At 38.8% G+C, this 19,094-nt stretch overlaps 1 protein-coding gene and 1 long non-coding RNA gene across 8 annotated transcripts in view; one reads left to right on the top strand and one right to left on the bottom strand.

Moving 5' to 3' along the window:
• LOC133839946 (uncharacterized) overlaps positions 1-19,094 on the bottom strand; it is a 48,719-nt gene that overhangs the window by 16,183 nt on the left and 13,442 nt on the right. For 3 of the 7 annotated variants that reach the window (XR_009894153.1, XR_009894152.1, XM_062271600.1), the window contains exons 1-2: positions 14,549-15,143; positions 2,528-7,038 (exon numbers count right to left, since the gene is read on the bottom strand). The exons of 2 other annotated variants lie outside the window; for them this stretch is intronic. Coding sequence is in view for 1 of the 5 variants with exons in the window: in XM_062271600.1 (XP_062127584.1) it covers positions 2,528-6,888 (4,361 nt within the window). In the remaining 4 variants the exon portion in view is untranslated. Of the gene's footprint in view, positions 1-2,527; positions 7,039-14,548; positions 15,159-19,094 lie in introns of those variants that run through there. 2 more of the 7 variants (XR_009894154.1, XR_009894155.1) reach the window with 2 other exon arrangements.
• Positions 15,322-17,099, top strand: LOC133839952 (uncharacterized). The gene is made up of 3 exons (XR_009894158.1): positions 15,322-16,422; positions 16,488-16,788; positions 16,845-17,099. It is a non-coding gene; the product is annotated as an uncharacterized LOC133839952 (long non-coding RNA).

The following is a 19,094-nucleotide window of genomic DNA, read 5'->3' on the forward strand; positions in this document are numbered from 1 at the left end:
AACCCGATAAAGGTTTAAACGCATAGGCTAATGACCAACAATTTGGGGAAGAGCGAGGCGAAGGCGTTACAATTCCATTGTGGGTTGGCTTTGCACACACGCTCGGTTCGCCACATACACAAGAGACAATGACATCAACCGCACCCTGGCAATTTGCAGTGGCTGTAAATTAACGGTTTGACATCGACTTGGAAGCATACAAAGCACAAAAATATATAAAGTATATACTCTAGAGTACACACTAGAACAGAAGAGCTACTGCGACTGCGACTGCAACTGAAAGTTGTCAACGAAATTGCACTGAAGCATGTCGAAACTACATTTAATGAGCTTTTAATTGAAGGTCTCTCGAGTAAATAAATAAATTTGTATACATTATTTGGTGGGTGGCAAGAGTTGCTTGAAATTATGCAAATTTCTAGCAACCACAATTAAATGCAATACTTTATGAAAGCATCGTTCAATGATGCCCAAGGTTTCGGACTTTTGCCCGATGTTTCGAGATCATTTCAAAACATCGCACTTGAAGGATTTATGGGTAGAAATAGTTTAGCTGCCAATAAGCGTCATCGTCACACCTACATGCATACATATTATTCAGGCCAGGCCACAATTCCAAATGTGCTAAAACCCAGACGCACATACACACAACTGTCTGTCTGTCTATCGGCTGACGTTGTTGTCATGCCACAAACGTCTAGTCCAAAAGCGTATGTAAAAACTTTGTTTATAATATGACTTTCATTCTGTTAGGAGACAATCAATAGGTGAGTGACTAATCAAACTGCAATTAACAATAACAAGCTACGTACTTTGACCAATAGAAAAAAAGAAGAAAAAAACCAATATCTAATTGTTATTGCAAATAATTGTTAATGAATGGCAATCGTCATCAAAGATCGAGTAAAATTATTGATAAATAGTTAATAACAAAACAGCTTCTGTCTGTCTCTTTATCGCTCTTTCTGTCTCTCTCTCTTTCTGTGTTGCATTGCTCGATTTTGCTCGATAGGTTTATGCAGTGTTGTAATCGCGTTTAACGTCACGTCTTTATGTTATTAACCTGCCAATTATTTGACTATCAAATAAATGCACAAATCGTCTGGTACGTGGCCCAAAAGAGAGCTCCCACCCCCTCCTCCTCCCATCCTCCTGCTTTACTTTATCCACCTGCTCATTATAAGTGCCTTGGGGTATTTGTACCGTCATTTTTTTTGTTTTTTTTTTTGTATTTCTTTTACTTTTTAGCTGTTGCCATGCCCACAAATGTTTATTAGACTTGCGATGATAGCAAAAACAAAAAACCGAAAAAATAAAAGTCGTGACAATTTTTATGACACGATGGTTTTAATTAAGCGTTAAACAAACATTGCTCTACACATTTTTAATTTTTTTTTCCTTTTTCCAGCTTTTTTTTTGTATTTGTATTTGCCTTTGCGATTTGGTTGTTTGTGGTTTTGTGTCAAGTGTTGCAGTTTACTCGTTTCTTTGAGTTATCGACGAGTTTTTTGCTTTTGGTTATTGGCTTTTCGTTGTTGTGTTTTTTGTTTGCTCCGTCTGGCGCTTGTCTCTTGAAATTTGGTTCGGGTTGGGATTCGAGTTTTGAGTTTGCGTTTGGGTTTTGCTCAAGTGGATAGCACGTGTGCCCCAAGTACAAAAGTTTGTACATTTTGTTTGTTGTTGTTGTTGTTGCTGTGGGTATTGATATGCAAATTGGAACTGAACCAATTTGAAATGTTTTGGCCTTGAAGTCGACTCGCGTCAAATTCAATTCAATTTGTTTGACAGCAAATTTCTGCATAATAATGAGAAAGGTCTTCGCCAGATACACACAGCGCCCAAAAAATACAGGGCAGATTAACAGTAAAATATGTTAAGAATTTGATAAAGACACGTACTTAGTGTTGTCAAGAGACAAAAGTTTACAAGACTTGGCTAACAGTATTTTAAAACACAGTGGCGCATATGGTAAATCGAATCATGTTGGAATAATAATATCATCAGTGATAAGCAGACAAGAAGACCCAAGAGAACATTTTCTACTTTTTCTTTTACAGTTTTCTTTTTGTATATTCAGAACTAATTTTTGGAGTAGTAATTGTCTAAATAAGATCGATATGTAGCGATAATTTGAGCACTCAATATTTTAAGTTGCCAGAATTTGCAAAAAGAGGCTGGTAGCTAACTCCAAAATCTGTAACGAACTATCGAGTAGAGATTCCCTTAGATTTTCAGTTCATTTCTAGTAACTCAAGAGCATATTTTAGATCACTGCTTTTCATTGAAATCTTTTTTACTATAGGTCGTGTATTTCAAAAGGATTTTGCAACTCTGTTTCATTTCGTTATGCGCACTGCGCAGTTTGCTTGACTGTTGCAAATTTACTGAATGAAATGAAACGAAATCAAATCGCAGTCTATAAAAAAAACCGCAGTATAGTCGTAGTATACACATAAACTCTAATCATAAATTAATGAATACAAATTGTGTGTGTGCGTATGTGTGTGTGTGAGGAGTTAAAACTTACGATTTTTCATTTAAAAATTCACCACGCGTAAATTCCGAAAGTCGACGCGATTTGCCTTTCTTGCTCGTCGTCGTCGTTGTTGTTTTTGTTGTCGTTGGTGATGTTGTTGTATTCGTTGTTGTGGATTTCGTGTTTGTTGCTGGATTTTTGCTGTTAGACTTGACTATTGGTGTGGCCGCCGTCGCATCGCAACGGCAACCGGCAACGGCGGCAATTAAATTAACGCACGTATGCGAACAGGCGGCGGGCAGCGAGCGGCACTTCTCAATGACAGACAATGCAGTGGTGGTTGCTGTGGTTGCTGTTGTCGCTGCCGTTGGACAAGTGCAATGGATGAGCAGTGACTCTGGCTCTGGCGCTTGGCAGGTGCATTTGAGTATCGTTTGATTGGACCAACGGCGCAGCGGCTGCTTTGGCACCGGACAATTGTCCAGCGAATGCTTCTTCATCAGCGGCGGCAACTGTCGCATTTGTTGTTGCTGTTGCTGTTGCAGGCATTTGTGTTGCTTGAGGCTGCGTCGTGGACGCGGTGGCGAAGGTGTTGCCGGTGGCGAAATGGCCACAGACATGGAGATGGCATCCAAGGAATTGGATTTCATCAAACCCTTTTGGCAATCGGCGTCGCTGCTCGAATTGCTGCTGGTGCTGCCCTCGCGTCGCTGCTGGGCAATGATGCGGGTGTAGAGCTCCTCGGAGTCGAGAGGCAACAGCAGATTGCTAACGCCAACACGTCGCTTGGCCTGACTGCGTTTGGTCTGATGTTGTTGCTGCTGCTGCTGCTGTTGTTGCTCATTGTTGGCTGTTGTTGACTCCTGTGTAGCATGGCTGTTGCTTGATTTACTGTAGCTAAGAATGTTGGACAAACGTCGCATTTTGCTGCATTTGCTGGCCTGTTGTGGTTGCTCCACGGCGGCAACAGTTGTTGCAGGTGTCACAGCCGGAGTGGCATGCAACATGTTGTTGTTGTCCGTGAGCTGTTGTTGCTCATCCACATGGCTGACCACGAAACGCGTCGTGGTTGCCGCCGCCGCAGCAACTGGTTTGCTCTCGGCAATTGCCTCGTCGCCGCAGCCGGCATCCAATTTCTCTCCTTGTAGGATGTCATAAATTGTGCCATATTTGTGCGTGACATGTGTGCCCAAATTTGCAGTTGTGTCAGTTGTTGCATCCTGTTGTTGCTGTTCACTCTGTTGCTGCTGTTGTTGTTGTTGCCGTACTCGTTCCTGCTCCTCTTGACGTTCCTTTTCGCGCTTTTGCTGCTGCTTTTGTATTATATCATAAATCACATCGTTTGATTTATGCATTTTGACAGACGTCGCTGTGTCGCGTTCTAAAATCGAGCTGAGACTTTTTCGCTGCCATTTGTCGCAGCCGCTGCCGCTGGTTAGGGAATTGCTGCTGCCTTGCGACGATGTCGACGTTTTGCGATGCAGTATCTCATAGATGGTGCCATAGGTCATGTACTTGTCGTACTTCTGGTATGTCAGCTGATAGATATCGTTCTTACGCTGGATGATGTCATAGATGGTGCCATACACGAGCTTATCGTAGATCTTAAAGTTACGCCTATAGTTGGCACTTGAACTCACGCTGTTGCTGCTGCTGATGCTGCTGTTGCCAGCCATTTTGGCATATGCCTGCAACTCCAAGTCTGGCTTGCTTACCACCGTTTCCAATTCCAGCTCAGTCTTTGGCTCTTTGGTCGAGTTGCGACGGGGCAAAAAGTAGGAGGCAAAACTTTTGCGCTGTCGCGAATTCTGACGTTTAAGTGGTGATGTGGTTGTTGTTGTTACTGTTGTAGCTGGTGTGGCTGGAGTTACTGTTCCTGGAGTTGTTGTTGCTGTTATTGCTGTTGTTGTGGGTGTGTCCAGCGGACATTCCATGAGTGGACGCGGCTGCTCCACCACACCCCCATGAACGGCGGCTCCATCAATCTCGCGCACCAAACGCTTGAACTCCTCGTATGATGTGCGTCGCTTGTGCGCTTTTTCCCGCTGCTCCTTGGCCGCCAAATGATGATCGAGTATCTGCGATAGAAAATCTGAATTCTTTCGCATTGCTTCTGTAGTGGTGTTGGTGGTTGCTGTTGCTGTTGCGGCGGCATTGGCAAAGCTTGTTGTTGCTGTTACTGTTGTTAGATCGTCGCCGGTATCCATTTCATCCGTTGTTGTCGCACCAGCAGCAAACTCGTTTGCGCAATCCGGTTTGATGTTGTTGCTGCTGTTGATGTTGCTGCTCGTGTTTGTGGTTTCTTGTTCTGATATTGAGGCGAGCGTTGTCATCACAGTGTTATTGCTGCTGCTGATGTTGTTGTTGTTTGCAGTTGTTGTTGCGTCATCAACCGCTGTCCCGATTGGCATTGCTGCCGTTGGTATTGTGGATGTTGCTGCCTCAACAGCAGCAACAACAGCAGCTCCTCCCACATTATGCTCCTGCAGCATACCGCAACGTCGTCGCGTCAAGCGCGACGCATCCGGCTGTGCGACATCGGCAAACATGGCCTTAAACTCTTCATAGGATTTGCGACGATTCCGCGACTGCGTCAAGCATTCCTTGTAGTTGCGTCGCGCAATCTTCTCGCCATTGCCACCGCCACCGCCACTGGCCGCAGCTGCAGCAGCAGCCAGCGCGTCCAATTTGTTTTGCATCTCCATGAAACCCGAGTCCATGGAACTGATTGTGCAGGTGGAATCAAAGCTAGTCTTGCGACTCGAATTATTGCTGCCCGGTGAATTGGGTTTGGGCGGTGTGGGTGGCGGTGTAACGAGCAGCGACAACAGATTGGCATCCTCGCACAGTTGATCATTGGGAGCACACAGCAAATCCACATGATTGTTATTATCACAGATATTGTCTCTGGCTGGATTGTTTGATTGGTGGTTTATGGCTAAGTTGTCATTTTGTTGATGTTGCTGTTGTGATTGTTGTTGACTGTTGTTGTCATCGTCATCGAAACTGATCAAATCCTGCACTGTGGCAATTGTTGGCTCCTCGGGCACGGCAGCTAACATGGCGTTGTTATTGTTAACCGTCGTTGCTGTTGTTTGTGTTATCGTCGTTTCAGTCTTTTCAACGTTCGCGTCACGCTTTTTGCTCACAATCGCATAGATCGGCAGCGATGTTGACAGTGCCGCTGTCACCGACAAACTGGCCGCCTCAACGTTAACGCTCGTCACTGTATTCGCAGTCGTCGTTCGCGTCATTGCTGCTGTTGTTGTTGTCGTTGTTTGGGAACTGGCACTGGGATCGGGTATGGAACATGTCGCTGGGGGCACGCCCACGCCCACAGTGAGCGGTGATGTCGGTATAGTACACGCGCCGCTGAGCGGATTGTAACTGCTGCGATTATGAAAGATTTTCACACTGTGCATGGGTAATTTGCTACTGCTGTTGTGATGATTATGATGATGATGGTGGTGATGATGACGATTGTTGGGCCGATTACGTGCAATGCCCATTGACACTGTGGCATGCTGCTTGTGTCGCTGCCGCTGCTGCTGCTGATGGTGGCGTCGCGCATATTTGCTGGCAATGCTGCTAACAGGATCGTCCAACATTGTGTTGGGTTCATTGACCTGTTGCTGTCGCTGTTGTTGTTGCTGTTGCTGCTGTGACTCGCTGCTGTTGCCGCTGCAATGCCTTAAAAAACGTTGCAATCGCCGGTTGGCACTGGCACAAGTGCCGTTATGTCCAGCACGCTGCTCATTCATGCACTTGGCACAGCACAGAAACTCATAAAGTATCTCACCAGCATCATCGCCTTCGCCATCGCCCTCCTCCTCGTCTCCCGCATTCACCAAGTCACCATCTTCATAGCCATCGGCGCCAGCCACCTCCACGTCGGCCAGCGAGCTGGGCGTTGAGCTTGGCGGTGTGAATGTCGAGTATTTGGGTTCCAGCAGGAATTCCAATTGTGCTGCCGCCGCTGCAATCGCTGCCGGCGTGCACTGCTCATTGCTGGTTGCCGTTGCAGTGGTTGCTGCTGTCGTTGTTGCTGCCGTTGCTTTGTTGTTGCTCACCGGCATCAGTATGTATGTGTTCTTGGGACTTTTGTCCACCACATGAATGTCATTGTTGCCAGCTGCTGTCCCAGCGACAGCAAGTGTTTCCTTGTTGTTGCCCCCATTGCCGCCAGCCAGTATCGAACTCTCGATGCTCAGGCCACTGTCCAAGAGCATAAATGTGCCATCCGATGGCAGGATAAGACGTCCCTCTGCCGCTGCATTGACCAGTTCACGCAAGGCATTAACCTGCTTCTCGGTCACATTTCCCTGCAGCTGTATGCCATGCAGGGCAAAGGCTGTTGGCTTATTGTTCACCGAATTGGGATCGGTGCACCACACCACCGGCATGGTGGTCATCTTCCTCCTTTTGAATGTGATTATTACACAACTGAATAAATCTGAGTGTTATTCCTGTTTTTATTTCTCCTACTACGTTTTTGGTTTTCTTCGATTAATCGCCAATTGTCTCTCTGCGTGGAGAGACGATGAGCGAATGCGTCGAAAAAACTGTTTTGAAAGAAAGCAAAAAAGCATTTCAGTTTAAGTTTTTTTTTCTTTTCTTTTCTTTAGGTTGTATTCAAGTTTCGCACTTCGCTTGAACTTTCGTAAGTACTTTTCTTTTGAACTGTTTCGTGTGTGTGCTTTCTCACATTTAATAATAGTTTATTGTCTACTACGAGTGCAACTAGTTTCCGCCTCTGAGGAATTGACGTCACGCCCCTGGACTTAAGCGTAATTTCCAGTAATTTCGAAACTAACGTGAAAGTTAAATGCCATATTCAAATGAGAGTGGAGAAAGAATATATATTTAGAATCAGGTTCTAACAAAAAAGAGAGAAATAGGAAAGAGATTTTAATAGTCTACACACTTAACTGAGCACTTGGCAGCTTAATTGTAAAGCGCAGCGGCTAATAAGCTGATTTATGGCTCATTTTCTGGCTCACAAAACTGTTCGCAGTTAATGCAATTCACACATGCCGAAATCGTTTTTCAAATCTGCTCCGCTTTTATTTTGAATGCTTTTGCAATAAGTCTGTGCAAATTGTTTTTGTGATTTTCATTTTCAATTTACACCCGCTACATATGGCGACAACCTTGATTTCTTCAATCCGACCAAAATAAAAGAGATATAAAAGCAAAAACAATTACAGGGAATTCAAATATACGAGTATGTTTCACAGTTTAGTTTTTTTCCGCCACTTTTTTTTGGTATAAATTGAAAACAAAATTCAAATGATTGTGAGTCGTGTGCACGCCATTCAAAATGATGGCACTTTGTCCAATTTTGAATGTTTTATGGGATTTGCATGTGATGGAATTGGGAGTGCTATCAAATTGAGTCGTTTTTTTTTTATAGTGCGCGAGTAAAAAATGCAATATTCATGCAAATAGAATTTCAAATAAATCGAACGAACTCACACTCGGAATTTGTCAATTGTCAGTTGCGTTTTTATTTTAACATTTGACATTGCAAACACTGATAATTGTAAGATAACATAAATGTTTGAAAAAAGTAAATCCCCATTCATCATTTGTTGGAATATTTCTTTGTTCATTAAGGGGAAATTTTGTTGTGCGAAATTAAATAAATTAGCTAAATTCATTTCCGCTGATGGCAGCCAAATGTGTTCTAACAAATAAAAAAAATTGGAAGCTTAACGAGTTCGTCTCTGGGAGTTGTTCTGAAGTATTTGCGGTATTTCGAAGTATTTGCAGATTATAAAAGCGTGAAAAGACCTTGAGCATGATTTGGCAAATTGATTTCTAAGAAATGGCAACTCAATTAATTTGATTTCATCAAAAAATTGAGGGATTCATATTGCGGTAAACATATCGAATTGTAGACAATTTAACTAATGTTAGTTTCGGCAATTATTTAAGATAAAAGTGTATGAAAAATGGGAAGGGAGATAAAGTTAAAAAGAGTTTAATGGTGCCAGTTGAAAGATGTCACAAAACACTCATGGAGAGTTTCGTCTGATGGCTGCTTGATTTTTTTGACAAACTTGAAGTATGCAATCAGCTGAGTAAACAAGTTTTATTATCGTTCTGCGTCTGCGTCAACGTCTGAGACTCCGAGAGGGAGAGAGATTCTTGTCTGAGATTTATGAGTGACGAATTATGGTTGGAATGAATATTCATAAAAAACAGTTTGTTAATTTCTCGATTACGCGGCGGCTGTGGGCAGTTTGAGCTTGAAATTATTGGTAACAATTATGACAGAGTTGAATTCGGCCAATAACCAGATGGTTATGGTCAAGTGTAGCAAAAGCAACAATAACAACAAGCTCTCTGAAGGTGGCTTCATTAGCTGACCATTGAACTTTTTATGCCATGTAAGTGCATAAGAGTGAGTACGCATTGGGTGTATGAGTGTGAGTGTGTGAGTATGTAAATAAGTGTATGCGACTGACTTCAAGGCTGCATTGCCGCAAATGGAAATGGAAACAACTTGGACTTGGCAGCAGTCGCAGAGCAGTTCAAGTTTACGGTGACTGAATGACTGACTGACTGACTGAATGCCTGACAACTTTTGCCGACAAAGCAAACAAACTGCGAGAAGTCATTGAGGGAGGGATTGGAATAGTCAACCACTTGAGACAAAACGATTTAGAGACTCACACTGGGAGCATTGCAATACATGCATTGAAGTGGACATCCTGGAGACAGAATGGAGACAAATGGCTTTTGACTTTACATCTATCTTATGCACAGTCAGCACACAGAATCGGAGGCTGGTCATAAAACAACAACAGTCCATATATAAACACAACCGCATCGGCGATACAATATTGCCAGCATCAGCATCAGCAAATGTCAATGTCAGGCCATAAAGAAACCGAAAATAGCCAACGATATAACCAAAAAAAATAAAATACGAGTAATAATAAAAAAAAGGAAAAACTGCATCAAGGCAACGTCACAGTTTTTGTCGCTGTTTTTTTGGATTATAACTTGAGAATCATCTGGAATTCATTATCAGCCATTGATAAGCACAAAGTGAGTTATGACTCACTTGGCATTTCAAAAGATCGCTTAATCGAAAGGCCAACTTTAAAACAAGTCAGAAAACTACAGTCGAGAGTGTGTTCGACTGTCAGATACCCGCTACTTAGTTTTAAAAAATACCAAAATAAGCAACCGCAAAATACTAAAAATATGCTATGGGCTACACTACATCTAAAATATAACATAAATAAATATACCTCATACAAAAAATGATGCATAAGAAAAGCCACACACAACGAATCATTGCTACGCTGTGAAACTTTGAAATTACTCACGGGAAATTATGCATGAATAGTGTGTTATTTTATAATTGTATCGTAAGAGTTCTACTTTATGATAGATTACTCAATGTGCACGATAATTCATTCTGTCAAGCGCATTAGTCATGATTACAGATTATGATACATCTCGATTATAATCATTAAAATGATTGATTTCCCTTTTGATCCCTTTCAGATGTTATTCAATTTCAAGCCATTCTAAAAGCTGCAGTTCATTAGCATACTCAGCGATCGATGAATTTCGATCGAAGATTTGTTAATACATAAGCATTCAAACATGAAAGTTGTCTCAGGCAAAAAGGTGAAAATACATATATTATTGCTTTTCCAACACGTGCGAGATGGGCTAAGCTGAGATAACTAAATTCGGGTTTTAAAATTCGATTGCGCATCAGAGATTAACAAACATATAAAAAAGAAGAGTATTATTTAGAAGATCATTGATTGCATTAGCGCTCGTAATTCAGAGAATGAGAAAAGATTGATAATAAATGAACAGTATTTTTATGCATATTATCAATAAAACTGAAAGTAGAGTATATAATGCATTAAACTTTTTATTGGCACGAGTTCGGCGAATTTTAACTTTTTTTATTTTGGCTTCTGTTTTGAAAAGATCAGAGAATGCGAACAAAAATCAATAATTAGCGAAATTATGATAAAAGCATGTTCTCGTACGCAAGTGTATATAAATTACTCGATTGAGAAGAGTGTATTTATTTTTTTGATTTAAATACAGTCTTAGAAAATAAAACAGCTGTGGCTAAAACACAACAGCAAATGCATTATATTATTATTATTAAGCACGCACAAAGCTCAAACCTGTTGAACCAGACCCCAGACGAAAGTCTCTGTGCCGCGGCGATAAGACAAAAGTGTGTGCATTTTATTATATATTTATAATACACTTGTGTGTATGTGCACATATGTGTATTTATTTATTTATTAGCTGGATTTTGTCAGAAGAACTAGTCAGTCAGGCGTGGCAGTTGCTGTTCTTGCTCTTGCTCTTTTGTTTTTTTTTTTGCATTTATTTTTATTGTGTGAGAACTCGTAGGAATGCACTTTGGTCTCTCAACAATGCCTCAACGCATACCGTTAGCACAGGGGCAAAGACAATGAAATTAAAAGTGAAAACATTGAATATAACAATAAATTAATACACAAAAAGCACGATTCGGAAGGCTAACACACAGTGGCAGGCAGCTAATCATTGGCGCTGTGAGTATGCAAAATGCCCGTTAATAGATGTTTAATAAACAATTTGTTTCTAGGTTTTCATGTTCATTTTCGTTGTGTTTCTATTGGAATGCCAAATGCTTTGGCATTAGAACCCACAAGGTTAGTTCGGAAGGCCTTAAGGGTCGCCCTCTGAGAGCAAAGCATAGTGCTGGACTCTCTTCTCTTCCACAGAGAGAGAAGACAGTCTTCAAAAGTCTGTGAGAGACTGAGACTGACCTATGCTAACCGAATCCGAAATTCGTTACAAAATCATTGAATTCACAGCAAATGTGTGTGTATGTGTGTGTGTGGGTGTTGGGGGCTTTGTAGCGCGTGCCAAGAAAACTGAACAAGACCAACATAATAACCACCATAATGAGCCAGGCCAAACGAGTGGAGAGCCTATTGTTGTTGTCGATTGTTGTAGCTGTGTTGCTGTTGCTGCTGCTGTTGCTGCTCAAAGGTAACAATTGCACTCAAAAGTACTACGACCCAATTTGAACCGGTTTGTTTTTTTTTTTTTTTTTTTTTTTGGTTTTGGTTTTTTTCATTTTTCTTCTTTGGCTTTTTTGCTCATTGTCTTATGTGTGAGCCAAGTCAAAAGCAAACGATTTGCCGTTTTTTTGTTGTTGTTGATGTTGGCAACTTTGTTGCCAAGCATTTGTTGCTAAGCAAATTATGAAACCGAACAGCGCGAGCAACGAACTGCGAGAAAACACAAAAAAAAAACATAAATCGTTGCCACTTGCCGAGGTAAGCAGCAGCAGCAGCCCCTGACACGCCCAATTCAAATCAATATCAATCAACTGATTTTCAGACATTTGAACTAAAACTTTAAGTTATTGGTTCGAACACTCGGAATTGTTGTATATCATACTTTCTCTGCACACAAAAATAAACTGAACTTTGTGCCAACTCCACCACAACTCCGTCCATTTATGTGCAAATTAAGACTAAGCTAAAAGTTGAAAAATAATACTATTAAAACAGAGCGCGCGCGTTGGCAAAAACTGTTCACAAAACATAGGCAAAAACGCAGAAATGAGCTTGGGCTTTGATTTGGGTCATTGCACAATGGTAACGAGAGCGTCGACTAAATTTAGTAGCGCCAAATAACTTCAACCGCGCGAGACGAGTTCACCAGCCCCACCAACACAGATCTGTTGCTGTTACACCCCAAAAAAAATATAAATAAATTAACAGAAAAGTAAAAAAATAAAAAACAAAAAAAATTATTCACAGCAGACATTTTGGGCAGACTCGGATGTAATTATTGCAAATGGCTTGGAAACCATTTCAGCTAGCTTCAACAAAAAAAAAAAGATGAAAAAATCAAGGAAAGAAAAAAAAATAAAAACCGAAAGCTACACAAAACTGATGCCAAAAGTATATGGAATAAAAGTGAAGCTCCTTCGACAACCAGTTTGAGTGGTGTTCAAGCATGAAATACCCCAAAAAAAAAAAAAAAAAACTACAAAATATATTTATGCAGAAGATGAGAAAAAAAAAATATATATATATATGTATTGGCGTTGAATTCCAAGAAGTAAACGTCATTGTGGGAAATTTCCACGACGCATAAAACAAATGAAGCATTACCATTATCACCATCAAAAACAAAAAAGTCTTCTTTGTAAAACTCCGAAACCTTGTTCCTAAGCTTTAGTTATAAATGCCAAAAGACTTTAACCTAGAATGTATTTACGACTCGCATTTTGCTTAGTCAGAGCAAATTGTTATGCCACAAAAAAGAACTTCTTGAAAAGTGGACATTATATAAATGAATTGTGCTCGTATCTTTATGTAGGAAACAAGCACTTTTGTTTTGCACACATAATATACGGTCTGAAAAGCTCATATGCATTAAATTTAACACTGTTCACAGATAAAACTGTTGCAAAATGTCAACAGCCAAGCTGCAAAACAATTGAACTGCTTTTCCCCCGCTTTTGTTTTGTTTTCAGTCATTCGACTTGAAAGCAAATTTTCATTTGTTTTCAAGTAAAATATATGATGTGTGTGTCTGTGTGTGTGTGTATCTGTATCTTTATCGGTTTTGCTGCTGACGCGTGTATGAGTCATAGACAGGAAATTTACGGTTCAAAGAGAAGAGACAACAACTGCGACAGCCACAGCAACAGCAACAGCAACAAGAGCGCTGCCACACGCCGAGGTAGCTAAGAAAAAACAGCAATAAAAAAAAAACAAAAAAGACTGTAAGAGGAGTATGTGCGAATAAGTAACAAAATCTGTATCTCAACTTGAGCTTCAACCACGACTAGAACATACACTTCTTAAGCCAAATTTTCATTCAATAAAAATAAGCAAACACAATAATTTGAAGACTGCGAAAACATTGTTGTAGCTTCATTGAAAGTTAATATAGAAAATGACTGGCGGCGATCGTCTTATACCACAGTTGAGCTGGCGATAAGCGAAAACGCGCTTAAATGACGACCAAGAATTATGACAACAACATGTGGAACCCGCTGCGAATTAAATATAGTATTATATGTGAGTAGATGAATACATTTATATTGCACACATTGTACAATATGTGCAAAATAATGCAATTTGTTCAAGTCACGTAAGTTCAAATTGATATGGTGCAGGTTGCAGCACAGCAAAAAAAAAAAAATAAAAAATAAGAAATAAACTAAACTTTAAGTTAACAAACCAATTCGCAAAAATTCAAAGTTAAGCGCAAATAACGAAAACTGACTGAGACCATGTGTCAAGTGGCCACTGCCAACAACTGGCTGCCAACTGTTGCCAGTTGGTAACTGGTAACTGGCCATTAACTAAATATTTATATCACCAGTTTTACTATTTCGTTATTTATTTTTTTGCGGACAGGCACACTCACTCACACTCACACTTCACCTTCCCATCTCACGAGACTGAGATGGCAGCAAAGCAAAGCGACACGGAGTGTGGAAATGTGGGTAGAAATTCGCATTTTAGCACATAGCAAACGATAAGAAGAGTTCTGTTTCGGTTTTGGTTCACTTCTCGAGGATGTTAATGAACCACACACTCTCGCATACATTTGTTAACACAATGTTATGTAAAAGACACAACAAATCAAAGGGCAATGGCAATGGCAATTTCAATTTAATTCTTAACAGGCGCTGTCAACGGTAAATGTGCGCGCAGTGGCAGCTTTTTTCTTACGAAATTCCCATTCATTGATATTCTAATGGCAGTCAGATATATGTATATGGTATATACATATATATAGATTTTGTGGGTGAATACTACACTGTAGAGCTAAGCCATATACAAATACAATACAAAAAGCACATCACGAAACAGCAAAGAAAATAGAAAGTTCTGCGCCAGCGCGCAACTTGACAAAAACGGCAAAACAGACAGTAACAACAACAACAACAACAGCAACAAGACAAACAACAATAGCTATAAATATAAACATGTTGTTGTGTTGCACATTTGCTGTATTTTGTTGTAGTTGTTACTGTTTGCTGGCCAAATTCGTTTTTGGTACCTTTTCTCGTATGTTGCAGCAACATGTAGCTAAAACTAGTATTCAATGTTGCTGATACGCTGCTTGATGCCGCTCCATATTACATTGTAAGTGCACATTATACATATGTATGCATGAATATACACACAAAACACATAGACACACGAAACACGAAACACAAACGAGGCACTTTACAGCGCTGTGCAGCAGAAATGTTGAACAAAGAAAACAGTCGCTGCTAAAAGTATGCCAACATGCCGCGCACGCGTGCAACAAGTTTATCTAAATATATATCTATCGATGTTGGGATATATATAGATTAGTATTTGTACATCTATTTGTTGTCGCTTTATATTTTGTTGGCTTTCGGTTGTTTGCTCCCGCGCGAGTTTTTTAATTCATTTTTCTTTATTTCGCGTATCATAAATTTTTTTTATTATATTGCACTGGCGCATTCGATAGATATTTGATTTCCTATATACGTTAAACTATATTGAATTTATATATCGACATGCAATTGGCATTAATAAAAATCACGTTATATTTGTTGTTGCTTTGAATATTTTTTGTATTTTCCCAATGCGTTGTTTTATTTTATTTTTTTTTTTTTGCTTTTTTGCCACCTTCCGTTTGACGTCCGTTTTGTGCACCGCTTCGCAGACAACTGATACGTTTATGAAATTTTTATAGAAAGGTTTTAAACCGCGCGACACACGAAGCGGCGATCCGTCTTACACTCACACACACACGCTCACATAAGCGCACACAAGTTCAGCACACAGTGAAAAGCGCGAGTCGCTTCGTGTATGTGTGTGTGTATCTATGTGCGCATCGAGTGCCATTTGAGCCAAGCTTTTGACAGTGTGTGTGTGTGCTTGTATGTGAGTCGATACTGCTTTTCAAGCTCTTTTGTTAGCCGTCGTCGTCGTCAGCTCTTATACGTTCGCACTTTGGTAAGAAGTCGACCAACTTTGGCCATCTCTTGGTCTCAATAAGATCCATGCTTTGCCATACACACAATTGAAACAGCTGATTGTCTGCTCTCTTCTAATCTCTCTTCACAGTGCTCTCTTTTTGGCTTCGTCTCTTTGACTGCTTGACGATTTCGTCGTGCTCTTAGCAGCTGCTGAGGTGCTGACAAGATAAATGAGATTACTTTACCTGACAATTACGACAGCAATTAGTCATAAAGTGCGTCGAGTCGATTATTGTAAAGATCAACTGAGAGTTTAGTGTAATTAAATTGTTGTTGTTTTTGTTTTGCTTTGCTTTTGTTGTTTGACATTTTGTCAAGTACTCCGGCATTTGTTTTGTTTATAAATATCAACGAAAAATAAAAAACATATCACTCAATGATCGCTGGAATCAAAGCATGCGCTTTAAATGCCAACTGTTGAGTTCTTGTGAACGCTATTGAACTCGTAATGGTTAAAGAATGCTAAAACTCATCAAGTGTGTGTGTTTAGGCCTCCCCTGGAATATTAATCGATCCACGTTTCAAGTGAAAATTTATGGTCCCGCAATTTCAGTGAAAATCGCGTTGAACCAATCGTAATAATGATCGTATCAGCAAGGATTAAGCAAAAAAGTTACAATTACCAGACTTTAAATGCGTTTCAAAAGTGCTCCAGATTTGTAGATTATCATAGTATAAATGGCAATAAACTTACCTAGAATAAAAGAGAAAAAAATAATTTCAAGTTATTATAAATATTATATCATATTATTTAAACAATTGATTGATTTATTCAAGCGTGTAAAACATTTAACTCTAGTTCAAAAATAATATTAGCCGGTTAAGAGTTGTATTCCATTTTGATCTCATCGCTATGCCTATCAGGTTGAGTGTCATTGGAATTCTGTTAATGTTTGTAGCACTAAACCCTTGCTATAATGTAAGTATATTTTATTAATTATAAAGCAAACTAACTGAATCCTTAAAGGAAGCCATCATTTTTAGGCTCACAAACTTTGTTTGTCAAAATAATGACGAAACGTGGTTTACTTTCCATGAATGTCGATTGCGGGCGATCAGTCGTAATAAGACTATTTTAAATTTGAATGGAACTTTTCATCAAACCGTCACGGAGTTTCATGTGAGAGGACAAATGTTTTACAAAACCAATGGTTACAAGCCTTGGCTTTATAATGTTCAAATTGAATGCTGTCGTTTTATGAGGAAGACATATAATCCTATTGCCATTATTATCTATAGGTTTATAAAAAACTATTCAAATATGAACCATAGTTGTCCCTATAAGGTGAGTACCGAAACTATTTAATTTACAACTCTTCAATTCGTATTTCGTTTTTTTAGGGAGCGGTAATTATTAAAGGACTTTATCTTAGATTCGGCGCATTACCAAATGCATTGCCAACTGGCGATTATATGTTGGCATTAACTTGGTCACTTGATAACAAGACGAAATTTACAACTAATGCATATTTTATGTTTGCTGAGGATTTGTGATAAGTTTTACTATTCTTATGGTAATTCATTTCTGAACCGAAATATAAACCAACTAAATATTCAACTTCATTTTACTGTATGATCTAAATCGTAAATATATTTTTGTTTTTGTTGAATATTAATAAATATTGTGCAATTAATTAACATACAAATATAGAACCCTATCAAAGGAACTGAGAGTGCATTACGGAATGATAAATCGGAAACAATTTAACCTGAATACGTATTGTGGCTGAGTGTGTAAATTAATGACTCATAAGCTATCATTTTAAACGATCGTAAAACTACAGTTGTATGGCACTAGTTACCCCGATAATTATCTGAGTGTGTGTGGAGGCCATCAGGAAAGCAATAAAAATTCGAATCAAATACCAAAAGTTAATGCAAATGCTGGTCATGCAAAATCCTCCAAATCGATTAAACAAATTGCACTCGAAATTGTAACATCAACTTAACAAATTTGATATCTCAATTCGCCGCCTTCCGTTTAACAGTTCATATTCAAGCACATTGAATAGATGATTTAGTTAATTTGTTAATTGGTCTCATCAAACAGTAAATTGTTTTGAAACTTGTTTCAATTGATTTTCGTGTAATTTCTAAACTTCCTGTGCAATTTTGGGAAATCAAACTAACCGTTAAAGGTCTTTGATTAAATTCATTCGGTAGCAACACAAAAATATTGTTAATAAAAAAATCATAATCATGACCTTCTTTAAAGGCATTGCCCGCACTTCGCGTATCTTCAACTACAGCTGACAACATTATTTAAACAATTGTTTTCCGATTTGTCGTTTTTGTTTTATGTATGTATTTATAAAAAACGCGCTTCTATTGAATGTTGTTAACATGCCACAAATAATTGAACATTACGATCTGTCTGTCAACGTCATCGAATGTTTGCGAATACAAAACAGCAAAGCATGAATCGAAATCGAATCGAATCGAAAGAAATAAAATTGAATTAAAACGTATTCATAAGTACATATACTTGTAGTATTGGTATAAATATATAATATACGTATATATAGAAAATATGAAAAAAGGCAGACACGCAATGCATAATCAACAACAGCAACATCCACTTCAATTGTCCAACAGTTCAATGACACTTTGTTTCATGTTCAATAACAACAATTGCAACTGCCAACACAAAATTGTTTACCAAATATTTTGCGTGTGTATTTATTAATTAATTCAATTTACGACAATTGCAATTGGCATTTAATAAAATGCTTAAAATATAGTTTATTGGAATGATTGAATTACTATTGCTAGATATATCTGATTTGCTTGATTTATTTATTTCTTTAGAGTAAACAAAAAACAGATGTACAATAAAGTTGTACAAAGTTACGATTATATTACATGAGATCATCTAGAGATTGACACACTTAAATGAACTGAGCTAATCAGTTTTACATGCATTGAAAGTTGTAACAAAAATATATATTAATATATTTATAAACAAAGTAAAAAGTATTCACTGCAATGTTTAGCACCAATTAGTTGTTTATTATAAACACTTTAGAAGATACAAAAGTATATAAATTTCACGTAACGTTATTACCTATTTTTGACATTTAAATTTGTGATATTCACTTGTGAGACAAATTCAATTGAAGTGCTCATTTGGAATGGATGCGAGCAATTAAATTATGTCATTAATATGCAAACAATTGCTTAGTGCTACTGACATTGAAATTTGGCAAACAAAAAGAAGAGAAAAAAAAAATCACACACAATATATAAAATTTCGCTGCGACAATTTGAAAAGCAACTACAACCGAAATCGAACAGCTTCGTCTGGCGTCGCCTTCCGTGTCGGAAGATGAGGTTTGCTCATCAAATACAAACAGAGTGACACACACATGTGGCGATTAGTGTGTGTATAATAATAATAAAAACACAAATCACACACGCAGCCAATCGAATCGAACTTAGCTAGAGAGACTATCAAATGGATAGCGATAATGTATAATATATAACAATAACAATAACAATCACAATAGAAATCGAAGACGAGACTAAAGCGCACAATTGTTAGATCGGAATATATACATTTTGCACTTGCGTAAGTTTTGCATTTCAATTGAA

This window comes from Drosophila sulfurigaster, chromosome 3 (assembly GCF_023558435.1).
Source record: "Drosophila sulfurigaster albostrigata strain 15112-1811.04 chromosome 3, ASM2355843v2, whole genome shotgun sequence".
NCBI lineage: Eukaryota > Metazoa > Arthropoda > Insecta > Diptera > Drosophilidae > Drosophila > Drosophila sulfurigaster.